At 56.1% G+C, this 20052-nt stretch overlaps 1 protein-coding gene across 5 annotated transcripts; it reads right to left on the bottom strand.

The window, feature by feature from the left end:
• Positions 1-4958: 4958 nt before the first annotated feature.
• Positions 4959-11961, bottom strand: TOR4A (torsin family 4 member A). 5 transcript variants are annotated; one of them, XM_076355552.1, is made up of 3 exons: positions 11836-11961; positions 10723-10900; positions 4959-7825 (listed from the first exon to the last, which is right to left on the bottom strand). In XM_076355552.1, exon 3 carries the CDS (start codon positions 7784-7786, stop codon positions 6218-6220), a length of 1569 nt encoding a protein of 522 aa, XP_076211667.1. In that variant the 5' UTR covers positions 7787-7825; positions 10723-10900; positions 11836-11961; the 3' UTR covers positions 4959-6217. The 5 variants fall into 5 exon arrangements, with proteins under 5 accessions (XP_076211667.1, XP_076211668.1, XP_076211665.1 ...); XM_076355553.1 differs by having other exon boundaries at positions 4959-7821; XM_076355550.1 differs by lacking the exon at positions 10723-10900.
• Positions 11962-20052: the final 8091 nt, after the last annotated feature.

Genomic DNA, 20052 nt, shown 5'->3' with positions numbered 1-20052 from the left:
GACACCAGCAAAGGCATCGTGCATGTCAGTGCTGATCCCAGCAGGGAGAAGTTTGCTATTTCCTTATCTCAACAGCCCGCACTTTGTCCAGGCATCAGGGTTCCTGCACATGGCATCTGACCTGAGCACCCACAGGCACGACCCCCCAGTGCCACCCACTGCCAGTTGATGTGGTAGGGACAAGCACGTGCCCGGAGGCCCCCAAGGCTCAGCTGGAGGGAGCAGCTTCTGTCCATGCGTGGGCACAAGACGCAGTGGTGGGTTATCTGTCAGGAACCATGTATGGCTCAGGGGGGGCATCCCCAACACCAGCATGGAAAAGAGATGGCATTGGGATGGAACACGGGCCAGGTAGTCAGGGGTGAGTCTGCAGCAGCATGCTGGAGTGCACACCCACCCCGGGGTACACCACAGGTGACACCTTTGCCAGCCAGGTTGCTGACATGCTGCATCACCCCAGGCTGCTCCCTTCCCCAGCCAGCCCCAGCAATTTGTCCTGCAACCCAAAGCAAAGCTGCTTTGGCAGAGAAGGGAGTGCAGGTGTTGGGAACCACATGTCCCCCAGCTCAGGGGGCTCTCCTGGTGACATGGGGGGGTTCTGCCAACACAGGTCATGCCCTGGACACAGCTGGCACCAAAGGGAGGAATGTCACCTTCCACTCTAGTTTTAGGCACCCATGGAGAGAAGACAATTGGTGCCTTGGCCACAAGGTCCCCTTCAGTGTTCCCCACCAGCTGCACACTTGGCCTGATGGCCTTTCCTGGCCCCCCACACCCAGGTGCCCACATATCAGGGAACAGCAAGAGCAGGGCTGCTCCCTCAGGGAGGAAGGGAGCAAGTGGGATCCCAGGTCCAGCAGGGTCCATCCCACAGTACCTGCATGGAAGACCGGGGCAGGTCTGAAACGGTGGCCAAGTCCAACCAAGAGTCCAGAGCAACCCAAAAGTCCAGATCCAGCAACACCATGGTGATGAGATGGGCGCAGTGTGAAGCCAGGAAGACAAGCCACAGATCAGGGCCAGGTCCAGCAATGGCCAGGCAGGTCCATGGTGATGGGGCAAGATGAAACATCAGGCTACATGCTGAGGTCTTGGATCAGCAGAGCCCATAGCCAGGCACAGGTAGAGCTGAGCTGGATACCAGCACTCCTCCAACACAACTCCCACAGCGACTGATGCCTCCAGCTGAGCTTAAATAGGGTTCCTGAGCATGCTTAGAAATTTCTTCCCATGCAGGGAAGGCTCCTGGGTGTGGGGAGCTGTCAGGTGAGGCTGATATGGGGAAGACTAATTAGTGCTTTCAGAGCTGGCGCTGGCATCTTCTGTATTGGGAGGTGCTCCTGGAGGTGGCACAGCTGCTCTGTCGAGGTCTGACAGCACCGCATGTGATGGGAACGCAGCTCATGCCCACAGGCCCTCTAACCTGAGCCCGGCCCCGGGAAAGCCTTCAGTACAGACCGGGCCAATGTGGTCACAATTTCCATCCTGTGCAAGACACACACTATTTCATATTTATTTTTACCCTCCTTTATCACTGCCATGCTCTCACGGGCAGTAACAGCAGTTGTTCCCACATCCTCACTATACACCTATTTGAAATCACTCTGCACTTTCCCCAGGGTAAACGCAAAAAGAGAATTTGGCCCAAACACCACTCTGGCTTTGGGATGCAGTTGCGGGGTGCAGAGTACCTGCTGGTCTCCCCATGAGGCCCTGCCAGCTCATGACGGGGAACGGTTAACCCAATGCTGCTTTAATTACTGAACCAGCCATGCTTTGCTCGAGGCCAAATGCAGTGCCATTCCCGCAGCAGGGTGGGAGCTGCTTTCCATAAATCACGGCTCCAAGCACAACAGGAAGGTGTGCCTGACTTAGGAAGAGCTCTTGCCAACAAAGGAAGCCTTCCCTGTGCCACCTACAGCCACCTTGATAGCAGATATATGTGGCAGCTCCCACACTTGAGGCAGCCCCCATTCACCTGGGGGATCCAGAGGAGCTGGATGAAGGCACAGGACAGACATGCAGCCACAGCAATTCTTTTTGTCCCTAGCAATATCTCCTACAAAGTCATATTTCTAGATCTTTTGATTACAAAGAAGCTATTAAGAGTAAAGAAGGGCTGAAGAGATCCCTTATAGATGGATGAGGCTATGGACAACACAGCACAGTACCCTCTGCAGTCTCCCTACTCCATCGGGTGTTATACCCACTCCTGAGTGCACGGTGCATTAGGAAGCAAGAGCTGGCAACAGGAGGGTGACCCGTCCCAGCGGCTTGGACCCGTGGGACCAGCCATCCTGGCGTCCTGTGACACCCATGGCCCAGCGCTACTGGAAGAAAACGAGCCCTTCACCAGGCGAAGGGAGCCGACAGTGCGGGGGAGACGTGCGGGATGCGTTCAGAGTGAGGGAGTCCAGGCTGTCTACCTGCCCTTCAATTCACAGCTCAGCTGTGCAGGGGAAGAGCAGGACCAGCAGTCTGAGTGCCCCAGCCCAGAGGGATCTCTCCATCCTTCAGCTTCAAACCCATCCTTCCAGCTCAACCAGCATTTTCCCCTGGAAAGGCAATTGGATAAAGAAATCCACGTCTGGCTAAGGAGGACAAAGTCTGTGGTGAAAGCACGTTACCACACACCTGGCATGTCAGCCATACCCATCGAGCAAAAGCTCTCCAGGATAGCCTTGGGTCCCATGCCAGGATCGTCTGAGCCTCCAAGAGACAGAGTGGGACCAAGGACAAGACACTGTGCTCTTTGTGCTTTGCTCCCCAAATTCCAGCCTCAGATGTGCTGCAGGAGGAGCTGTTTACTTCTCAAGCTGGGCTCATCACCCTGGCCCTTCAGTGGGTGTGCCACAGTGTGGACTTGGCTAGGTATGTGTAGGAGCAGCTATGGTGATGAGCAACGCCTCAGAGAGGTTCTCCTGGCTCTGAGGCAGCATGAGAGTGCTCCTGTGCTGAGCAGAGGTGGAGAACCTCAGTGGTCCTGGCACAGCCATTATGGGAGACTATGAGGTTTAAGTCTCCTTAGCTGTTCCTTTCCCTTAGACCAGCTTCCTTTGCACACAACATTGAGAAATGAGCCATCGGGCTCCTGCTGCTCAGCACTGGGGATCGCCCATGTGCCAGCTCCACTGCCCTGAAAGCGCCTGGCAGGGCTGGTGTCTTTACAGAGGGTCTCAGGGCAGCTTGGGGACCGGGGACAGTATGGACAGATGTCTAAGCTGGGATCCTGGGGGAGACTGGGGTTGGGGACAACCTGAAGAGCCATTTGAGCTGGTATCCAAGTCCTGGGGCAAGTTGGGACTGGGGACAACCTGGCCAGACATCCTTATCTTCTGGCAGGGAGAGTCTTCTCCATGGCCTGGAGGTTCCTGTGCTTTCTGATGAAGGCCTCCAGAGGTACAAGCTGCCATGTGGGCTGGGAGAGCGGGGAGGGCTGGCACATGTGCAGCACTGGCCAGATTGTCCTCTCCAGCACTGGCCGAGGGATGAGACGGTCTTCACGCAGCAGAAAGCTGAGCCCCGCTTTTTAGCACTGAGGGGATCTTTGTGGGAGCCAAAGACCTTGGCAGGTCTTCAAGGTGCACAGGGCGCCTGTGCACCCCATGCCTTTTGCAAAATAGTTGGGACAGCTTTGCTTTGGGATGGAGCTGATGTGCAGAAGTGGGGTGAGATGGAGGGGGACGCAAGAGAGTGCAAGATGTCCCCGATCTCCCTGAGCAGAGGCATGAGGGGCCCTACACTGGACCTAAGGTGCTGAGCTGCTCAGGGTGAGCCCAGAGCCATCCAGCATGCAGCTCATGGGGGATACGCAGGCATGGGCTGGTGCCTCAGCAAAACTCAGGCAGCTCGCTTGGTGCAGGGTTGGGACCCCTGGTTTAGGGCAGTTGAATCTTAGAGGGATGAAAACAAGCTCTGTAGATGACTCGAAGTCACCCTCCCCTCTCGCACAGGGTGATGGTTGGTGCAGAGGCACCCAGGGATCTCTGGCACAACTGGACACCCTGTGGGTGGACTGCAAGTGCAGACATCCAAAAACAAGTCTAAATCCCCTGCAAAACAACTCAGGCATCCCCTCAGTACCTACAGCCCCCTGCACAGCCCTTGGAAGCCTGAAAGCAGCACTGCCATCAGCGCTGCTGCCTGTCCTGATGCCATGACAAAAGCCATCTGCAATCCAATGCCCATGGGTGCCTGCTTCAGCAGTGTGGGTGACGCCTACCTCTCCTGACATACTCTTGGGCTTTGAGCTCCTCTCCCAGAAACAAGAGACCTTGGTAGAGGAAAACAGAAATAACCCCTGTCCCTCTCCCAGCTGGAAGAGGAGGGGAATCCTGGTCCCAGAGTTGTTTCTGTTTCTTATCCACAATAAAAACATATTAACTGTCCTGGTAGTAAAGTCTCACTAAGCTATGGAAACCAGCTCATACACGTTGCTTTTTGCGGACACTTGCATCTAGAAGGTGTCTTAGTTTCATTCAGAGCCCTTCCCCTAAGCCATGCAAGCAGCCCTTCCTGCTCTCTGCCCAGCTGCTCTCATGGGTTATTCTGCAGGAGAAAAAGGCTTCTCCACTAGATAATTTCAAGAGGAGAAACCATGGACAGGCTTTCCAGCCCAGCATCATCTCAGCCAAGGACACACTTCCCCATTCTCCAGTGTAGTCCCCGCTGTGCGGCTCTGGGGGATGGAGGAGCTGTGCGGCACACAGCTTTTGACACTGCTGCACTGTGTGGTTTTTGGATCTGGCTTACCATGAGCGTACCCTGAGGAGCTGCACACACACACACACACACACTGCATCAAGGTGGTCTGCAAAAAGCACACAGCAAAGCTGTAGCCCTTGCTACCAGTCCGAGTCACTGGGAAGCACAGACATGGCAGTGCAGCTGCATCAGTCCAGAAGAGAAATTTGGGAGGAAAACCACATTTCAGTTAAATAAAGGAAATGTACTTGGAATGATTTTATTCAGGATAGTTTGGATTTATTCCTGACAATAGCTCTGGAAGCAGGAGTTTGTGATGGAAGTCTTTGGAGACCAACTATTAGAAAGAGGTGAATCAAACAACCAGTGCAAACATCCACAGGATTATGTATATGATAATTCACAGCAAATTGTAGAAGGGGATTTAGGCACAAAACCAAAACCTGAAAAAGCAATGTCATAAATATCTTCTCGGTTTGCCTGCTCAAAACGAGGACAAGTGCTTTTCCTGAGGTGCTTCCAGGCAGCATGTTCTCCCCTGGGTCTCTATGGCAAGGAACCTCTTCTTGGCCTTGCAGGACTGGGAACAAGCCCAGGATTCCCACTGCACTCGGCCCAGGCAGCCCAAACTGTCTTTTCCAGTGTGTGTTGCTTAATATACGTCAGTTGCTATTTCGGGCTTTCTAGATAATGAGCATGGTGAAGTGTACCCAGAAGCAAAAAGAAGAAGAGCTTTCAGGACGAGTTGCCACCACCAGATCTGAAACAATCCGGCGGTTATTTCTGCACTGGCTGGCACAGCTGAGCAGTCTTCAAGGCGAGCCCAAACAGCCTTGCAGGGCAGAAATCTCACTGGAGGTGCCAAAGGTGAGCTCAGGTATGAGCTCAGAAGAGCAAGAACTCAGGAACGGGTCCAAAAAGCAGTCTCTGGAGCACGCAGTCACAAAGGAGCTGGAGAAAGCAGAGCTCTGACTGCCCACGCTTTTTGGGGAACGAGGAGCCACAAATTCTCTCAATTCTCCCAGGCATCCAGCACAGCTCTGTTCTGCTCTGCACAACACCAGCCAGGACCAAGAAAAGCAAAGAGCTGAAGACTGTGAGCCTGGAGAAGGAGTGAGACACGGCTACGTGTACTGCAGAGATGGTAACCCAGTTATTATTTCCTCCTCCTGTTTATATCCCACAGTGTCTGTTCTCATCTCACAACTCCTTAATGACAAAGTATCCCAAGTGAGTACGTGAGGAACAAAGCACCACGCAATTAATGGGAGGTTGCTCGGGCTTCATTGCCTGTGCCTTATTCACAGAACATTAGGAACAAGTGAAGCATCTGGAGGAGAACTGAGACCATGTTGCAGAGGATCCCGGGCTGCCGTCCCTCTGCTTCGACCAGGACAGAGTCAGTGCAGGCCTGAGAAAGGACACCTTGACCACAGCCTGCTGTAACATACTCCTCCATAAGCCCAGAATTTTCCAAATCCTGAGAGCAGGACTTGGTATCTGCAGTAAATCACTACAGCAGGTTGACTTGGGCCACAACCTGCTTGCAGCCCATCCTGGAGTACTGCTTGTCTCCTGTAGTGTAGTAACTGAGCTGACTCGCTAAATTTTCAATACGCTTCTGGTCGGGATACAGCCCTTCCCTCCTCATCTCCTCTATGAAGCAGTTTATGACATGAGTCTTCTCCAGAAGAACAAATGGGATAATGTCCACAGATTTCCAGAGAGGGTGGGCATCAATCAGTACAGGCCGGACGACGCTCAGTAGTTCTTCAACTCCCCTTTGCTGATGCAGAAGCTCAGCGGATGCATTCTGGATAACAAACTTTGTTATTTCACCACCTCCTATGTTGCTTATTAAAATGTAGATGGCGTTGAGGAACTCGTTGGTTTGATTGGGTTCAAAGAATCGGCTGAGAGTATCCAGCAGGACTGGAGACATGAGTTCAACCTCATCCAGAATAAACAATGGTATCTTCTCTTCTATTTCGGCTCTTGTAACCATGTCAGAAATCTTCTTAGACAAATCTATTTCGCAAGTAAGAGGGGCCACCCCGTTGGGGCAGTGATGCATAACAAAGTACTGAAGCACAAAGTCATTGTCCATGACGGAACGAAAATGTTTGGCCAGCAGCCAGCCAACATGACTCTTCCCAACTCCTGTCGGGCCATTTAAAGAGATTACTAGAGGCTTGTTGTGTATGTGGGTAGCCAGATAGTCTTTCAGTAATTCCATAATACTTTCCACAGCTACCTTCTGCCCAAATACTTCCCGGTGCATTGTTTTCTCCAAACCATCTAGGTCATATTTTTGGAGGTTGTCATCCAGGTTCTCTATTGCATTGAGAATCTGGAAGAAGATAATGACAATGAGCAAGAGGAGGCAGCGTTTTGCCTTGCTCTTCTCCTCTGTTGGAAGGTATCTTTTTGTTTTATCTGGATACAGGACTATCCTAGATTTCCTTTGATTCTTTTTCCGCCTGCATTTTTTCATAGCATACTGCTCCACAGATGTGTCAAAGGTGAAGTACTGGGAAGTTTTGAAGCTGGTCTGATTAAAGAAGGACATGGAAGAGCCATACAGGTTAGTTCGGTTCAGGGAAAGCTGCCTTTGAAGCAGCCTCGTATGGACAAGCTGTGAGGACTTTTCTCGAGGGAGCTCTAAATGCAGATGGCTTTTCTTTTGCACCAAGTATCGTCGTCGCAGGCGGATGATTGCCCGCAAGGGAGAATAAACAGAAGACATTTTCTTTGAAGCAGCAGGGATTTCAGTACCCGGTACTTCTTCCCCATCACTCTCATAACAAGATGCCTCTCCTTTTGCATCACTCTCGGCACAGGGCATTTCCCCTTCCCCATCGCTGTCAGTGCCAGGCATCTCTCCTTCCACAGTGCTCTCAGCACAAGGTGCCTCTTCTTTTGTGTTGGTCTCAGCACGGGGCATCTCTCCTTCTGCATCGTTCTCAGCACAGGACATGTCTCCTTCAGTATCACTCTCCGCACAGGGCATCTCTCCTCCCAGATCCTCCGTGGCAGAGGACACTTCTCCATCCACCTCAGCACAGGGCAGCTCTCCATCCATCTCGTCTGGTTCTTACAGCCCATTCACATCATCTTCTTTCTTACAAAAAAAAGGACAATGTAAAATTAATTAATCTTTGCAAGATGAGGAAGTGACCGATAACAGCCAAATTAGACAGATATCCCACTTTCTAACAGGCAGAACGGTTACCTGTAGTAATCAGCAATGGCAAGGTGGCAGAGAGAGACTTTCAGACCTAAGCTAACTTTCTGGAAGACACTCTGGACACACAAAACTACAGATGAAATTCAGTGTAAATAAATGCAAATGAATGCATATCACAAAACCAACCCTACCTTCACATGCGGAAGGAAAGCTTGGAGCTGGCTGGAGCCAAAGCCAGGAGCTCCGGTATGTGCTGCCATGAGCAAGAGGCAGGACGCTGGGCAGACAGACCCATGCTCTGAACCAGAGCTGCCCAGTCCTATTTCCTTACATCTGTTAAATGTAAGCAAGACACAAAGCCACACCTCCGCACCAGCATATGCACACGCACACGTACACACCCCGTAGGAAACAGTCACTCGTACACCCGCAGAGGCCTTTCAGGGTGTGGAAGTGTGCACAGAGTAACTTGCTGTGGAAACGCTCGTGCCATGCAGGTTGTGGTGGCACGGCAGCTCCCTGGGGGGGGATTTTTGCCGGCTGTGCCAACGGGTATGCCAGGCAGTGCCAGTCACTGCTGGCAGGGAGAGGAGGTGAGGACAGCGTCCGGCCAGCGCTCAGCCCTCGGCCCGCAGCTCCCCAGGCTGCCCCCGGACGGGGAGGGCTCAGACGGGTTGCAGAGAACTGACGTGGTTGTGAGTAAGCCTGCCAGCAGCACATGGCTGTTGGGAAAGGAGCGGGGCTGCCCCACAGCACCCCAACACTCCTACCCCCACGGTCCTTCCCTGCCCCGTGTGCCCACACCTCGCACCCCTGGACACACGTCGGCCACTGTGTCTTTCCCACATGAGACCCCGGAGCCATGCAGGAGAGCGCGGGGACATGAGCATCCCTGAGAAGAACCGTCTGCGTGGAGAACGCGTGGGCAAACCTCAGTCGGCAAACAAGGAGGAAGAGGAGAGGCCGTGCTCCGGCAGCAGGATGCAATGACAAGAGGCACAGACCTGGCGGGGAAACCCCCAAGAGAAAACGGCTCTCCAGACCTGGATAAGGCCACGCAGCAGGACCCCACGCATGACCACCTCCATGTGCTGCAGCGCCGGGGACAGTTCCGTCCCTGCCCGGCATGAAGCTGGTGGTGGCAGAAGCTGTGTCACGGTGGGAGGGCATTTCCCCACCACCTCCAGACCGCAGCAGCACTGACGCAAGGGGACAGTTTGCCGCGGTGACATTGCCAGTCCCGAGAGCAGGAAGCCAGCACGGGCAGGGCGAGGAAAGCCACTTTCATTGGCCGCCCGGAAAAATCAACCCTAGGTTTTGCCAAAAGCATTGCGTCTCCAGGGAGGAGGAGGAGGTCCCCGAAGGGTTTGTTATTAACTCGCTTCGGCTCAGCAGGAAGTTACCAACCTGCAAAATGTCACGCGCTGGTGAAGGTTTTACTTCCCCCACCACGGACCTGATGCAGGCAGCCATCCACTGGCACGCAGCGAGCAAAAGGGTGGCCGGGGAAGTTGCGTGGGGAGTCACAGGCACTGGGAAATGCTCCTGGCCGCATCCTCACTTTGCCCTGCGCCCTTCCCGGCTCCTCTGAAATGCCGGGGCATGCCGAGTGAAGCCTTCGCCCCCGCACCAGGGACAAGTTAATTTCTGGACCATGTGCCGGCAGCCGGCTGGTCGTGGGAACCGAGTCGGGGCAAGCAGCTCCCCCAGCACTAATCACTGGATGAGCTATTGCCATGCAGAAATTAGCTCCAAGTGCTAATTGCTGACAGTGTGCAGGATTTGGCCGTGCCCAGAGCAAAACCAGCCGGACAAGATTCCTTCAAGCAGGCGCAGAAGCAGCAGCGGGCAGGAGGGCTGGGGGCCACCCCCACCTGGGATGCCACTGCCAGGAATGCCACTGGGAACCCCGGGCTGTCCCCACGCCACCCTGGGGGTCACACCCTTGCTTCTCTCCATCTTGCACGTTTTGCCTTGCTCACACAGTGCCTGGAGGTCCCCAAAGCCGTTGAGGAGCAGCCCTCGTGGCACAGACCAGCATGGGCCATGGTCCCCATGGAGAGGGGACACTGCAGAGCTCGGCCTGGGGCCAGGACCACCCTCCGGGCCGTAACACACATCAACACAAACATGCAGTGAAGCTTTCTCAGCCCCAAACCCATGCAGGTGTAGAGGGGATTGATTAAATGCCGGGGGCAGCTGTGGGAGTTTACGGGAAAAAGTTTAGGGAGCAGAAGGGTGCTGGCAGGGAAACATGAGACATCCCAAACACTTCCCCGCGGATGCTGCCGACATGCAACAGGGTGCCACCCCGCCCTGCCCCTGCCCGTAGCCTCGGCTGAAGCATGAAGCGGTTCGGCTCCTCACAGCCCAGAGTTGAGTCTCCTACCAGCGCCATGTCCACATGGGGAGCCTCAGGCCCCTGCGAGGTCGATGGAAACAGGCAAGGACCGAGCGCTCGTTAGCCAGGAGATGCTCCAGACCCTCTTTCCCAAAAGCTGAAAGCCCAAACAGCACATCCATCCCACTGGCACGGGATGCCCAACCCTCTGGATGAGCTGAGTGAGGCAGGGTGGAGGGACCAAATCCCATCCTCAGCAAGAAATCTGTCCAGTCACGCATATAATAATCCTATTAATACTATGACTCAGTTCCTAATACCTGCTGGTATTTACATAGGACTTGAATTTTATAATAGCAGCCCCTGCTTGCTCAACATCAGATCGGGGCCGGGGCAGGCGGCTGTGCCAGCCCGGCGGTGCTGCCAGCCTGCAGAGATGCGCTTTCAGCAATTTAATTAGATGTTTGGTGAAAACAATAGGAAAAAGAACCTGGCAATTAGGTCCGCAGCATCACAAGTGCTCGTGTAAACACCGTTAGTCACTGTTCTGCGCCGAGTCCGGCTGCACCGCGGGAAGACTTGCACTTAGCTCTTGGAAATGCTCCTGAGAAACCTCCAGCTTTCCTCCTTTAGCTCTTCCCCTCTAACATTTGCATTCGTGTGTCACCCTGCTCCTGCCAAAACAAGATTTCTACAACAAAGGAGCCTGCGTGGGCAGCTGGAGGCAGCCGGGCCCGGAGGGGAGCGGGACGGGGGCAGCCTCCAGGCAGATGGCGTTCGTGGGTAGAAATTGCCCGGTTTGCAGGAGACGTCAGCCCGACGCCAGCTGAAGAAATGTGCCCCCAGTTAAAGTGCCGACCGCTGAAACTCGAGGACAGCATCGGAGAGGAGGGAGCTCTACCCCAAGCTTGGAATCTTTGGGTTAGCAAAGCTGCTGGGAAAAGGGAACAGCTGGAAAATCCCAAAGGCTGATCCCCCCTGGCTAAAAGCCAACCCCTCCGTCCAAAACTGAGCGTTTCCAGAGGGAAAAGCAGAGCAAAATGGCCCCTTGCAGTGGGGACCGTGGATCGAAGGGCATCAGCGGCCCAGAGCAGAAATCCTGGATCGCAGCAGAGGCCAGCATGGCCCTGGCGCAGGGCATGGCCCCAGCACCCCGAGTTGCAGCTCCCCGGGGGCACCACTTGAAAACAAGCTGAGAAACACGGTTTGCTTCGCAGCTTGAGCTTGGGGCGCGCGGGCATTCGCCCTCCCCAAAAACACAGTGCAGTGGTGACAGCCAGGGTGATGCAAAACCCACCTGCGCCGTCCCAAAAGCCTGCTTGCCACCAAAACCCGCCGGCCCCGCTCCCAGCCCAAATTTTCTGCTGAACTCCAAAGACCAAGACCTATGGAAAGGGCAGCAAGCGGAGGGGAAGAGCCTGGAGCACCCAAAACCGGCAGGGATAGGAGGGTCCCTGCAAAACCAGGGCGGTTTTTGGTGGAATGGGGCCATTGGGGATGAGCAGGAGGCAGTGGTGGGGATGGAGCGGCTGAGGGGTGCCCCAGTGACCCCCCGTGGGGTGGGGAGTGGGACAGGGGAGCCGAACCAAGCGCAGTTACCCACAGCGTCTCCCTCAGAGCCGGCCGCCGGCGCTCCCCTTCGGCCACCGAGCCCAGCCTCTGGCCTTGGATGGGCTGGCTGCTCCTCTGTCCCCCTCTCTCTCATCTGTATAAAAACCCGACCGCGGAGAGGAAATGGCGAGGAGGAGTGGCCCGTGGCGGCACTTCCTTTTCCCCGCGCTGCGGGACGGCCGCCGCCGGCCGGTTTTCTCTCCCCCTCTTGCTCAAAGCCCTCCTCGGCAGCTGCCGTCACAGCGGCATCGTGCAAAGAAACACGAATCCCAGGCGGCTGCGGCGGGACGGGGACGGGGCAGCGAGGTGAGCTCATCGCCCGCACAACCTCAAAAGCCCCGAGTTCGGGCAAAACATCCCCACCCTCTGGGGTGTAATTAGACTGGAGCCTGTCACCAGTAAAGGTCAAAGCAGTGATGCTGCGAAGAGAGGTTATTGGGGCTGTCCCAGCGCCGGTGCAGCTCCGGGATGAGGTTCCTTGCCAGCAGGGAAAACAGGGAGAGCAGAAAATAGAGTGAATCTGGGAAAAAATAGTGAGTCTGGAAAAAAATAGCGAGTCCAGAGTAGTTGGTTTGTCTGTCCCTGGGCAGGGTCCTGCACCGCAGCAGCTCCTGCTCCGCTGCCCCTGGCTGCCCCGACCCCACTGAGGCTTTTGGCCCCTTCGCAGTCCCCGGCCCCGCGGCAGAGGGACGTGGGGACGTGCGGACGGCTGGGCCAGACTGCACGGCCGCTGTAGGACTGACCTCTGGAAGACACGGTGTGGGCACCCCGAGCCCTCGCTGCCCAAAAACCCCCTGGGAAAAAACGCTTCTTCCATCAGCTGCAATAAGAGAAAGAAGGAAGCAGCAGGGTTTTTCTGTACCCGGCAGTGCCAAGGCTCATCACAGCTGCTCCTCCTCACCTCCACCTGCAGCTCAACTTTCCTTTAGCCCTACCCAACCCGCCCCGGCACCCCCCCGCCTCACACCTGCGCTTGCACAACCCGGCCGAGGCTTTTCCCTGAAAAACAAGCCCATTTGGCAAAGCCAGAGCAGCCCAAAGGGACCTCTTGCTGACCAAGCTCCTATTTTTGGATAAAACCCCAGCTGGAACCCACTCCCTGCGAAAGCGGCTGCCCAGGACCAAAAAGGGGGGGGGACGGGACACAACAGTTTGGGGTGTTTTGGAGCATCACAGCGCAGATCCCACCCTGACTGTGATGCACATGAAGGTCCCCGCATCTTCATGGGGAAGAGATGCTCTGAGCAGGGTCCCCCCAGCCCGGACCCGCAAAGTCTCTTTGACCCCGTGCCGGGCAGACAGATGTGCCTCTGCTGTGGCCAGGGGCGGGAGGGGCAGCGATTTGCCTAACAAATCCTTGCAAATGTGGGGATTTCTGTGTCATGAAGGCACAGGAGCTCAGCCGGAGGACAGCCACCGGCACGGAGCGGCTGGGAGCTGCTCTCAGTGTCGGGAAGCCCGGCAGGGCTGACCCCGAGCCAGATGTCCCCTCCGGAGGAGCTTGGGCAGGTGTTTCAGGAACAGCTGTGAAAAGAGATGTTTTTCTGGCTAATTCAGGTTTTTGCTAAGGGAAGAGCTTTCCCCCATGCAGGATGGTTGAACACCATTTAAAAAGTAAAAGCAATGTCCCCCAAAAACCCTAAAAGAAGCAATTAGAGGAACAAGCAGCTCCCAGCCACCACCTGAAGGCTGTTAGCAAACCTCAACAGCCCAGAAAAATATGTATTGCTGTAATTGGGAAGGAGCATGAGCTGTCCCCAGCGCCCCGGGGCGGGCAGGAAGCTTCCGAAATGCAACAAGAAACAAGGGAGGGTGGAAGCAGGGCTCGAAGCGTGTTTCTAAACCCCTCCCAAGCTGCGGGGACAGAGGGAGATGCTGGGGACCACGGCCAGAGCAGGGGGTGATGAGCTCCCGGCTATGGTAGGGACGTGGGACTGACCTGCGTGGGACCCCCACAGTGCTGGAGGAGCTCGATGGTGCGTGGGGACAGGGACCTGAGCGGGGCAGCATGGCCACCGCCAGCCTGTGCCTGACCCGGGGGGGGGCCAAGCACGGCCATAGGGTGCCCGTGTGGGTGACGGGGTGATGCGCGCAGGGTGATGCAGGGCTGGCACTTGCAGCTGGGGACACCGTCAGGGTGTCACCGCCAACCGGCCTCCGAAATCATCGGCTCAGTCTGGGGCGGCTGCCAAAAAAGCCAGGGGGGTGCCTGGGGGGAGCAGGAGGACGGGGCAGGGGCATCCCTGGCACCAAGAGGTGTCCCATGTGGGGATGACCCTCCAGCGTGGCCCATCGGGCGGGTGGGGACATGGGGGACAGGACCATGGAAAACAGCCCCTGCTCATGTTCCTGGCTGAAATACCACCTTGTGCTGCTGCTGCCACCCCTGCCACGGCCCCGGTGTGGGGGCTGCGTCCCCCCCGCGGGGCTTTGGGGACCAAGCACCCCAAAGAGGGGAGAGCAGGCTGCCATGCTGTTGGGTGCCATGGGGAGGGGACATCCTGGGGAGGGGGGGCACATGCAGACACTGGGGCAATGCAGTTGGGGGCGGCTGTATGTGGGGGGCAATGCAATGGGGTGGGGGCTGCATGGGGGGGCAGCGCAATGGGGGGCTGTGTGCAGGGGGGGGCAGTGCATTGGGGGGCCCCCACATTCAATGGGGAGGGCTGTGTACATGGGGGGGCTGTGCAGTGGGGGGACACGTGTGGGCATGGGGGCAGTGCAACGGGGGAGCTGTGGGGGGGAGGCACTGCATTAGGGGGGACCACGTGTGAGCAGGGGGCAGTGGGGGGGCCACGCGTGTGCAGGGGGGGCAGAGCAGCTGGGGGGGGCCATGCCTGCGCATTGGGGCACTGCACTGGGGGGGGCTGTACACATGCAATGGGGCAGCGCAAGGGGGTGGGGGCTGTATGCGTGCAGGGGGGGTCTAGTGCGGGGGCAGGATGGGTGTGCATTGGGGCCAGCCCTCTCTCCCCCCAACCCCAGTCCCCTCCCCCCCTCAACTTGGGGCCACAAGCCCTGTCCCCTGTGTCCCTGCCAGTGCCAAGGCCGGGCCCCCCTGGCCAGGCCCCACGTGGGGAGGAAACGGCCGCCGGGACGGGACGGGTGAGGAGCGGACGTGGGTGCCACGGCCCTTCCTGCAGAGCCACGAATGCAAATCCTGCGCAAACACGGCCTCTCCCGCAGCTCTGCCCCACCGTGGGGCACCCCGGGGGAAAAGGGGCAAGAAAGCCCCGGGGACGGGGAGATGGCGACCTCCGAGCCGAGATTTTGGTACCAGTCACCGACCGGTGCCCACTGGTTTGGGTACCCGCAGGTGATGGGCAGCTCCCGGTTTTGGTACCCACCAGAAAGCGTCACCGGAGGTCAGGACAGCCGCACGGCCCCCTGCTGCTGGGCACCGCCTTATGCAACAATTTTAGATTTTTCCTCTATTTTTTCACACGTCGCCTTTTTAGCTGAAACACCTCCAGGGCTGATCAGCAGCAGCTGCAACCCAGACACGTGCAAACGCTCCTGGCCCCTTCCACTCCCCCGGGAGGACAGAATAAGGCAAGTGAACCCCTGGGGCCAAAAGGTCACTCTGGGGGGGCTGCAGGAGCTGAGAGCCCAGAACGGGTCCAGGGTGAACCCCGGCAGCGCTGGGACGGGGGGTCCCCTGCCCGCAGCGCCAGCCTCCCCTGGAAAAACTCTGCAAAAAAGGAGGAAATCTGTCAGAAAAGAAGCTAAAGAAGGCTGAAAAGGTCACAGGCTTGGAGCCGCCAGGAAAATGGATGTAGAGTCAGGAATACACCCCACGGATGCGAAGCCTGGAGCAGGCAGGGAGCAGGCAGGGAGCAGGCAGGCGGCTGTGAAATGGAAAGTGAGAGCCTGCAAGTGGAGAAGGGGAAACGGCGCCAGGGTGGGGATACAGAAACTCCCGAGCAGCCCCACGGGCCCCAACCTCGGAGCCGGCCCCTCCTGCGTCCCCAAAAAGGGAAGAATAAAAGTATATAATAAAATAATCCAATCCATGGTGAGCAGCAGCTTCCTTGGCGTGGGGCTGCCCAAGTAGGCGGCGGGGCCGCAGCCCCTGGCAGGCATCGTGCACAGGATCCGGCCCCACAGGGTCATGTCCAGACACAGAGGTCCTTCTTCTGAGCTTCAAGCTGTCCTTTTTGCAGCGGTACCGACCGTCCCTGACTCCACAGCCACGTTAGCGATGGCTTGGGCTGTTGGGTGGGTGTTTTTTTCCTTTTATATCACCCACCTTGTGTTGATCTGCCCCAGATTTCTGCTGCTGCTCCAGCCCCTCGCTTCCATGGGGTCCCTCCGCACCGTCAGCCCTCCTGCATCCTAAATCTGGCGCATCAGCAAGAAGCACGAACAGCAGTGACCTCAGTGTAAAACCAGCAGCAGATCAGCGACTCCCCGGGCAGGATACGGCCCCGGGGCCATTGAGCCGGACCCTGCGCTCTTCCCACTCTCACTCTTAGCAAAAATTTCCAACCTTCGTAAGCAGCCCTGCTTTAACACGTCCTAAATAACCCAAACAGTTTATCCGTGGGCCAGGGAACGTCCCTTGTAGGGATGCCGCATCCTGCTTGGGTTATCGTGGCCCTTCTAAACAGTTTATAAATAGACCAAGGTGAATGAGGACAATCGCTCTTTTTGAAGGAAAGCGAGGGTTTTTATCTAATTTCTTTTTTTAAAGCCATTCAAGGAGCACCCGTCCAGATGACCGCTCCTAAAACCCAATTTAAATCTGCTGCTTCTTTCTCCTCCAGCTGAGCTCCATCCCCACCTCACTAAAACAATAAAAAAAGGAAAAAACAAAGAAAAATGGGTTTGGCAGCTTCACCTGCTCACATGCCGGCCTCGGTGGTGGCGCGGGGCCACCGGGAAGGTCGCGGTCACGCCGCAAGGCACCGGCCGGGCTCAGTGCCAGGGCGGCAAGCGGGGTGGGTGCCGGGGCCGGCGATGGGAGAGGGCAGGGACAAGCGGCATGTGTTGCTGCGCCTGGGAGGCTTCAGGGTCAGACTGCTTTTTACATTGGGAAAAAAGTGGAAAATTGGGGGAAAAAATGGAAAATTTGGGAAATAATTTGGAAAAGATGGAGAGCAGCGAGTGCCCACAGCTGCTCCTCCTGCAGTGGGTGGCACAGGCACCTACGCAGCATCCTCCGGTCAGCGTCCTCCCGATGCCATAGATATCAACTCATTTCACAAGGGCTCATCAGAGAAAATCATCGTAACACTTTCCCATGTAAACGAGAGTGCACAAAAAGGGTTTACAGTGCGCAACGAGGGCGTCTGTAAAACACCCCAGAGGAACTGAAGCCATTTTCAAGCATCTAAGGAGTAAAGAAATCGGTTACATGCATTTTCAAGATTTTTTTTTTTCTTTCTTCTTTCTTTCCTCTAAAAGTGGAAGCCATTTGCAAAGGCGAGGGACCTGGGACAGGGCTTCGCCTCGGCCAGCAGATGCAGCTGCGGCCTGAAGCAACGCGGCTGCACGGCAAACGGCGCAGGGAAGAGCCCAAAGCCCTTTTTTTTTTCCCAGCTCCCTCCATTCAGGCTGAAAAATTGCGTTTCCAGCTCGTTTCAATTAATTTTAAGACTTTTACATTCCCTAAAAGCCGAAGCACTCATTAAACCAGAGTTTTTCCTATTGTCACACTTTGAAACGACCACACTACAACTCAAGCCAGTGGCTCTGGCTCAGCCGTGCCGGGACCTCCCGCGTGGAGAGAAGCGGCTCCAGGTCCCCTCGGCGGCGGCAGCACTCACCTCCCGGCTCAGGGCAGACACACTCATCACACCCTACGGGCCCATCCCATGGGGGGGAGCGTTGGGGCAGCTGGGAAAGATCAGGGCAAGAAAGATGCTTGTCCCGTGCCCTTCCCTACCCCAACCTCCGTGGCACCGCTACGGCTGCGGGCACGGTGGGGAGGGCTGGATGCGCCCCTGGGCGCGTCGCGGGGAGGCTGGGAGAGCTGCCGGGGATGGGGTACGGCTGGGGCACGCTCACCACCCCGCAGCACCCTGCCTCGGGGGATGAGGAAGCGCCGCAGGAGGAATATATCCACCTGCACCCATACATAAATAAATGAACTTTTTTGCATCTATAAGCAAAGCCAAACCAGCCGGGGCCCTGGAGTCACTCGCAGCCGCGTTCCTTGCCCCAGCAGCCAGCCCTGGCTCCTTCGGTGGCCGGGGACAGCCCCAGCTGCCAGCAGCCCCGCTGCAGAGCTGCAAAGCTGGCGGTTTCTTTGATCTCCAAAGATCAGAGATGTTTCCCCGCCCTGTCGCAGCCGCAGTGTGCCCAGACGTTCGACAGTCAGCCAGGAAGCGCAGAGCGGGATGTGCCATGGCACACCCCGGGCAGCTCCGGCTCCCACAGCCGGCAGACACCGATCCCGCTGCCCCGCAGCTGCCTACCTTTCCAGATGCTTCCAAGTGCTCAAACAGTTTCCTTTCCTGAAGAAACAGAACAAAACAAAACAAAACAAGAGAAGCTGTGAAACGCAGCCCTGGGGCTCTGCACCTGCAGCACATATAGGAAAGGGGTATCCTCTAGGGACGTCCACACAACCTGCCCACATTTTGCTCCCTCTTGCCCTCCCAGAGCGTGTGGGTTTTGGATGGAACCCAGGCACTTGTGGGCTCTTTGATTTATTCAGTGGTGGGTGAGCGTCTAAGCAAGAGCTGAGGAAGGGCACAAGGAGCTGAGCAGCCTTTGAGGGAATGTGGAGAAGTCCCCAGGAGGTATTTGCTGCAAGGGAGCTGGCTGCTGTCCTGGCCACCCCGCTCAACCTCAACCTCAACCTCAGATGACAACGGATCCAGCCGCGTGTCCTACCAGGGTCTGGTGGGGCTCCTTGTGTGTTCGGGTATGGATTTCCCTCCCTGCCTGCTGTGATTTGGGATTAGCTGCTGTTCATCTTTCTTGGCTTTACCTGGAGTAATATCCTACACGTTCACAGACTGGGATTTATTTAGTTACTAACAGCCCCTACAGCATAAGGAAAATTTTAAGCTTCACAGTAGAACACGTCAACCAGCTCCTACTGCCACAAGACCACGAGCCTGGAGTGAAGCGCCACGGGGAAACAAGAACACGTGCTCTCACCCATAGAGAAAAAGCCCTGAACATGTACAAGGGGGAGGTAAGTGCCATACCCCACTGCCTGCAGCTGCACAAAGGATGCCACAGTGTGGGACTTCCAGGCCTTTAGGCACTGAAAAACAAGGTTAAATGTTAAATACAGGTGGTTTTCTATGTTCCACAAGTCTCTCATGCACCTGGACGCACAGCAGCGCAGCCAGGGTTACGGGCTGCTCTGGTGTTTTAAGTGTGGCCCTTTGGTATCTCAATTGCAGCTGCTGCAGTGCCCGCAGGCTGGGATAGAAGATTCAGCAGAGGAGGGGGAAGGCTCCTTGGGCTGTGGAAACTCATTCTTTGCTTCACAGAAAGGAAATTTTTAGTAAAAGTCAGATTTCCCCAGCATATTCCTCCTGAGGAGCAAAACCCATCCGGAAAGCAGGACTGAGGAACCCTGAACGCTATTAAGTGGAGACTGAACACCATCCTGAAACCCATTGCCTGATCTTGTACCCAGGTTGGGGGCATGATGTTTAACCAACGGAGCTCAGGCATTATCCCATCCAACTGCCTCGTTGATCTCAGTGGTGCCAATAACTCTGAAGCACACCAAGACGATGCACCCTCGATGGCACCATCCGTGGTGTTGGAAGGGAGACGTGTATTCGTGCCGTAATAAAGCAGTCCTACCAGTGCCTGGGTAATCCACTTATCCTCCAGGACTCAACAGCTTGCCCTGAAGAACTGCTACATCTCATCCATCTAAAGCATTCTTCATCCCACAATAAAATTATTCCACACAATTTAAGAGTCCCAGACAAGGGTAAGTGGACCCTGGAGTCTTCCTCCCACATAAGCCAAAGGAGACAGCATGAACACTTGCTTTTGTGTAGGGTCTCGCTCATCACAGCCAGCTGCAAGACGCTGCTTTAGCCACACAAAGAGACCCAGATGGCAACTGGAGCCAACAGCCCCCCTCCCAAAGCCTCCCGGGCTACAGATGGAGACCCAACAAAATAGAGACGGTGCCCAGCAGACTGGGGAGTTTCCTGCCTGCCCTTTCAGCGTGGGAAGGCTGATGCCAAGAGTGCTCGGCTGAGAGGAAAGAAAACGAGTTGGTACCGTC

This window comes from Aptenodytes patagonicus, chromosome 18, assembly GCF_965638725.1.
Source record: "Aptenodytes patagonicus chromosome 18, bAptPat1.pri.cur, whole genome shotgun sequence".
In the NCBI taxonomy this organism is placed as follows: Eukaryota; Metazoa; Chordata; class Aves; order Sphenisciformes; family Spheniscidae; genus Aptenodytes; species Aptenodytes patagonicus.
This window is presented reverse-complemented; position numbering and strand designations above follow the sequence as displayed.

Excerpts from the sequence above, each read along its gene's own strand:
- TOR4A (XM_076355552.1), bottom strand. The coding sequence starts at position 7,786 with ATGGATGGAGAGCTGCCCTGTGCTGAGGTGGATGGAGAAGTGTCCTCT.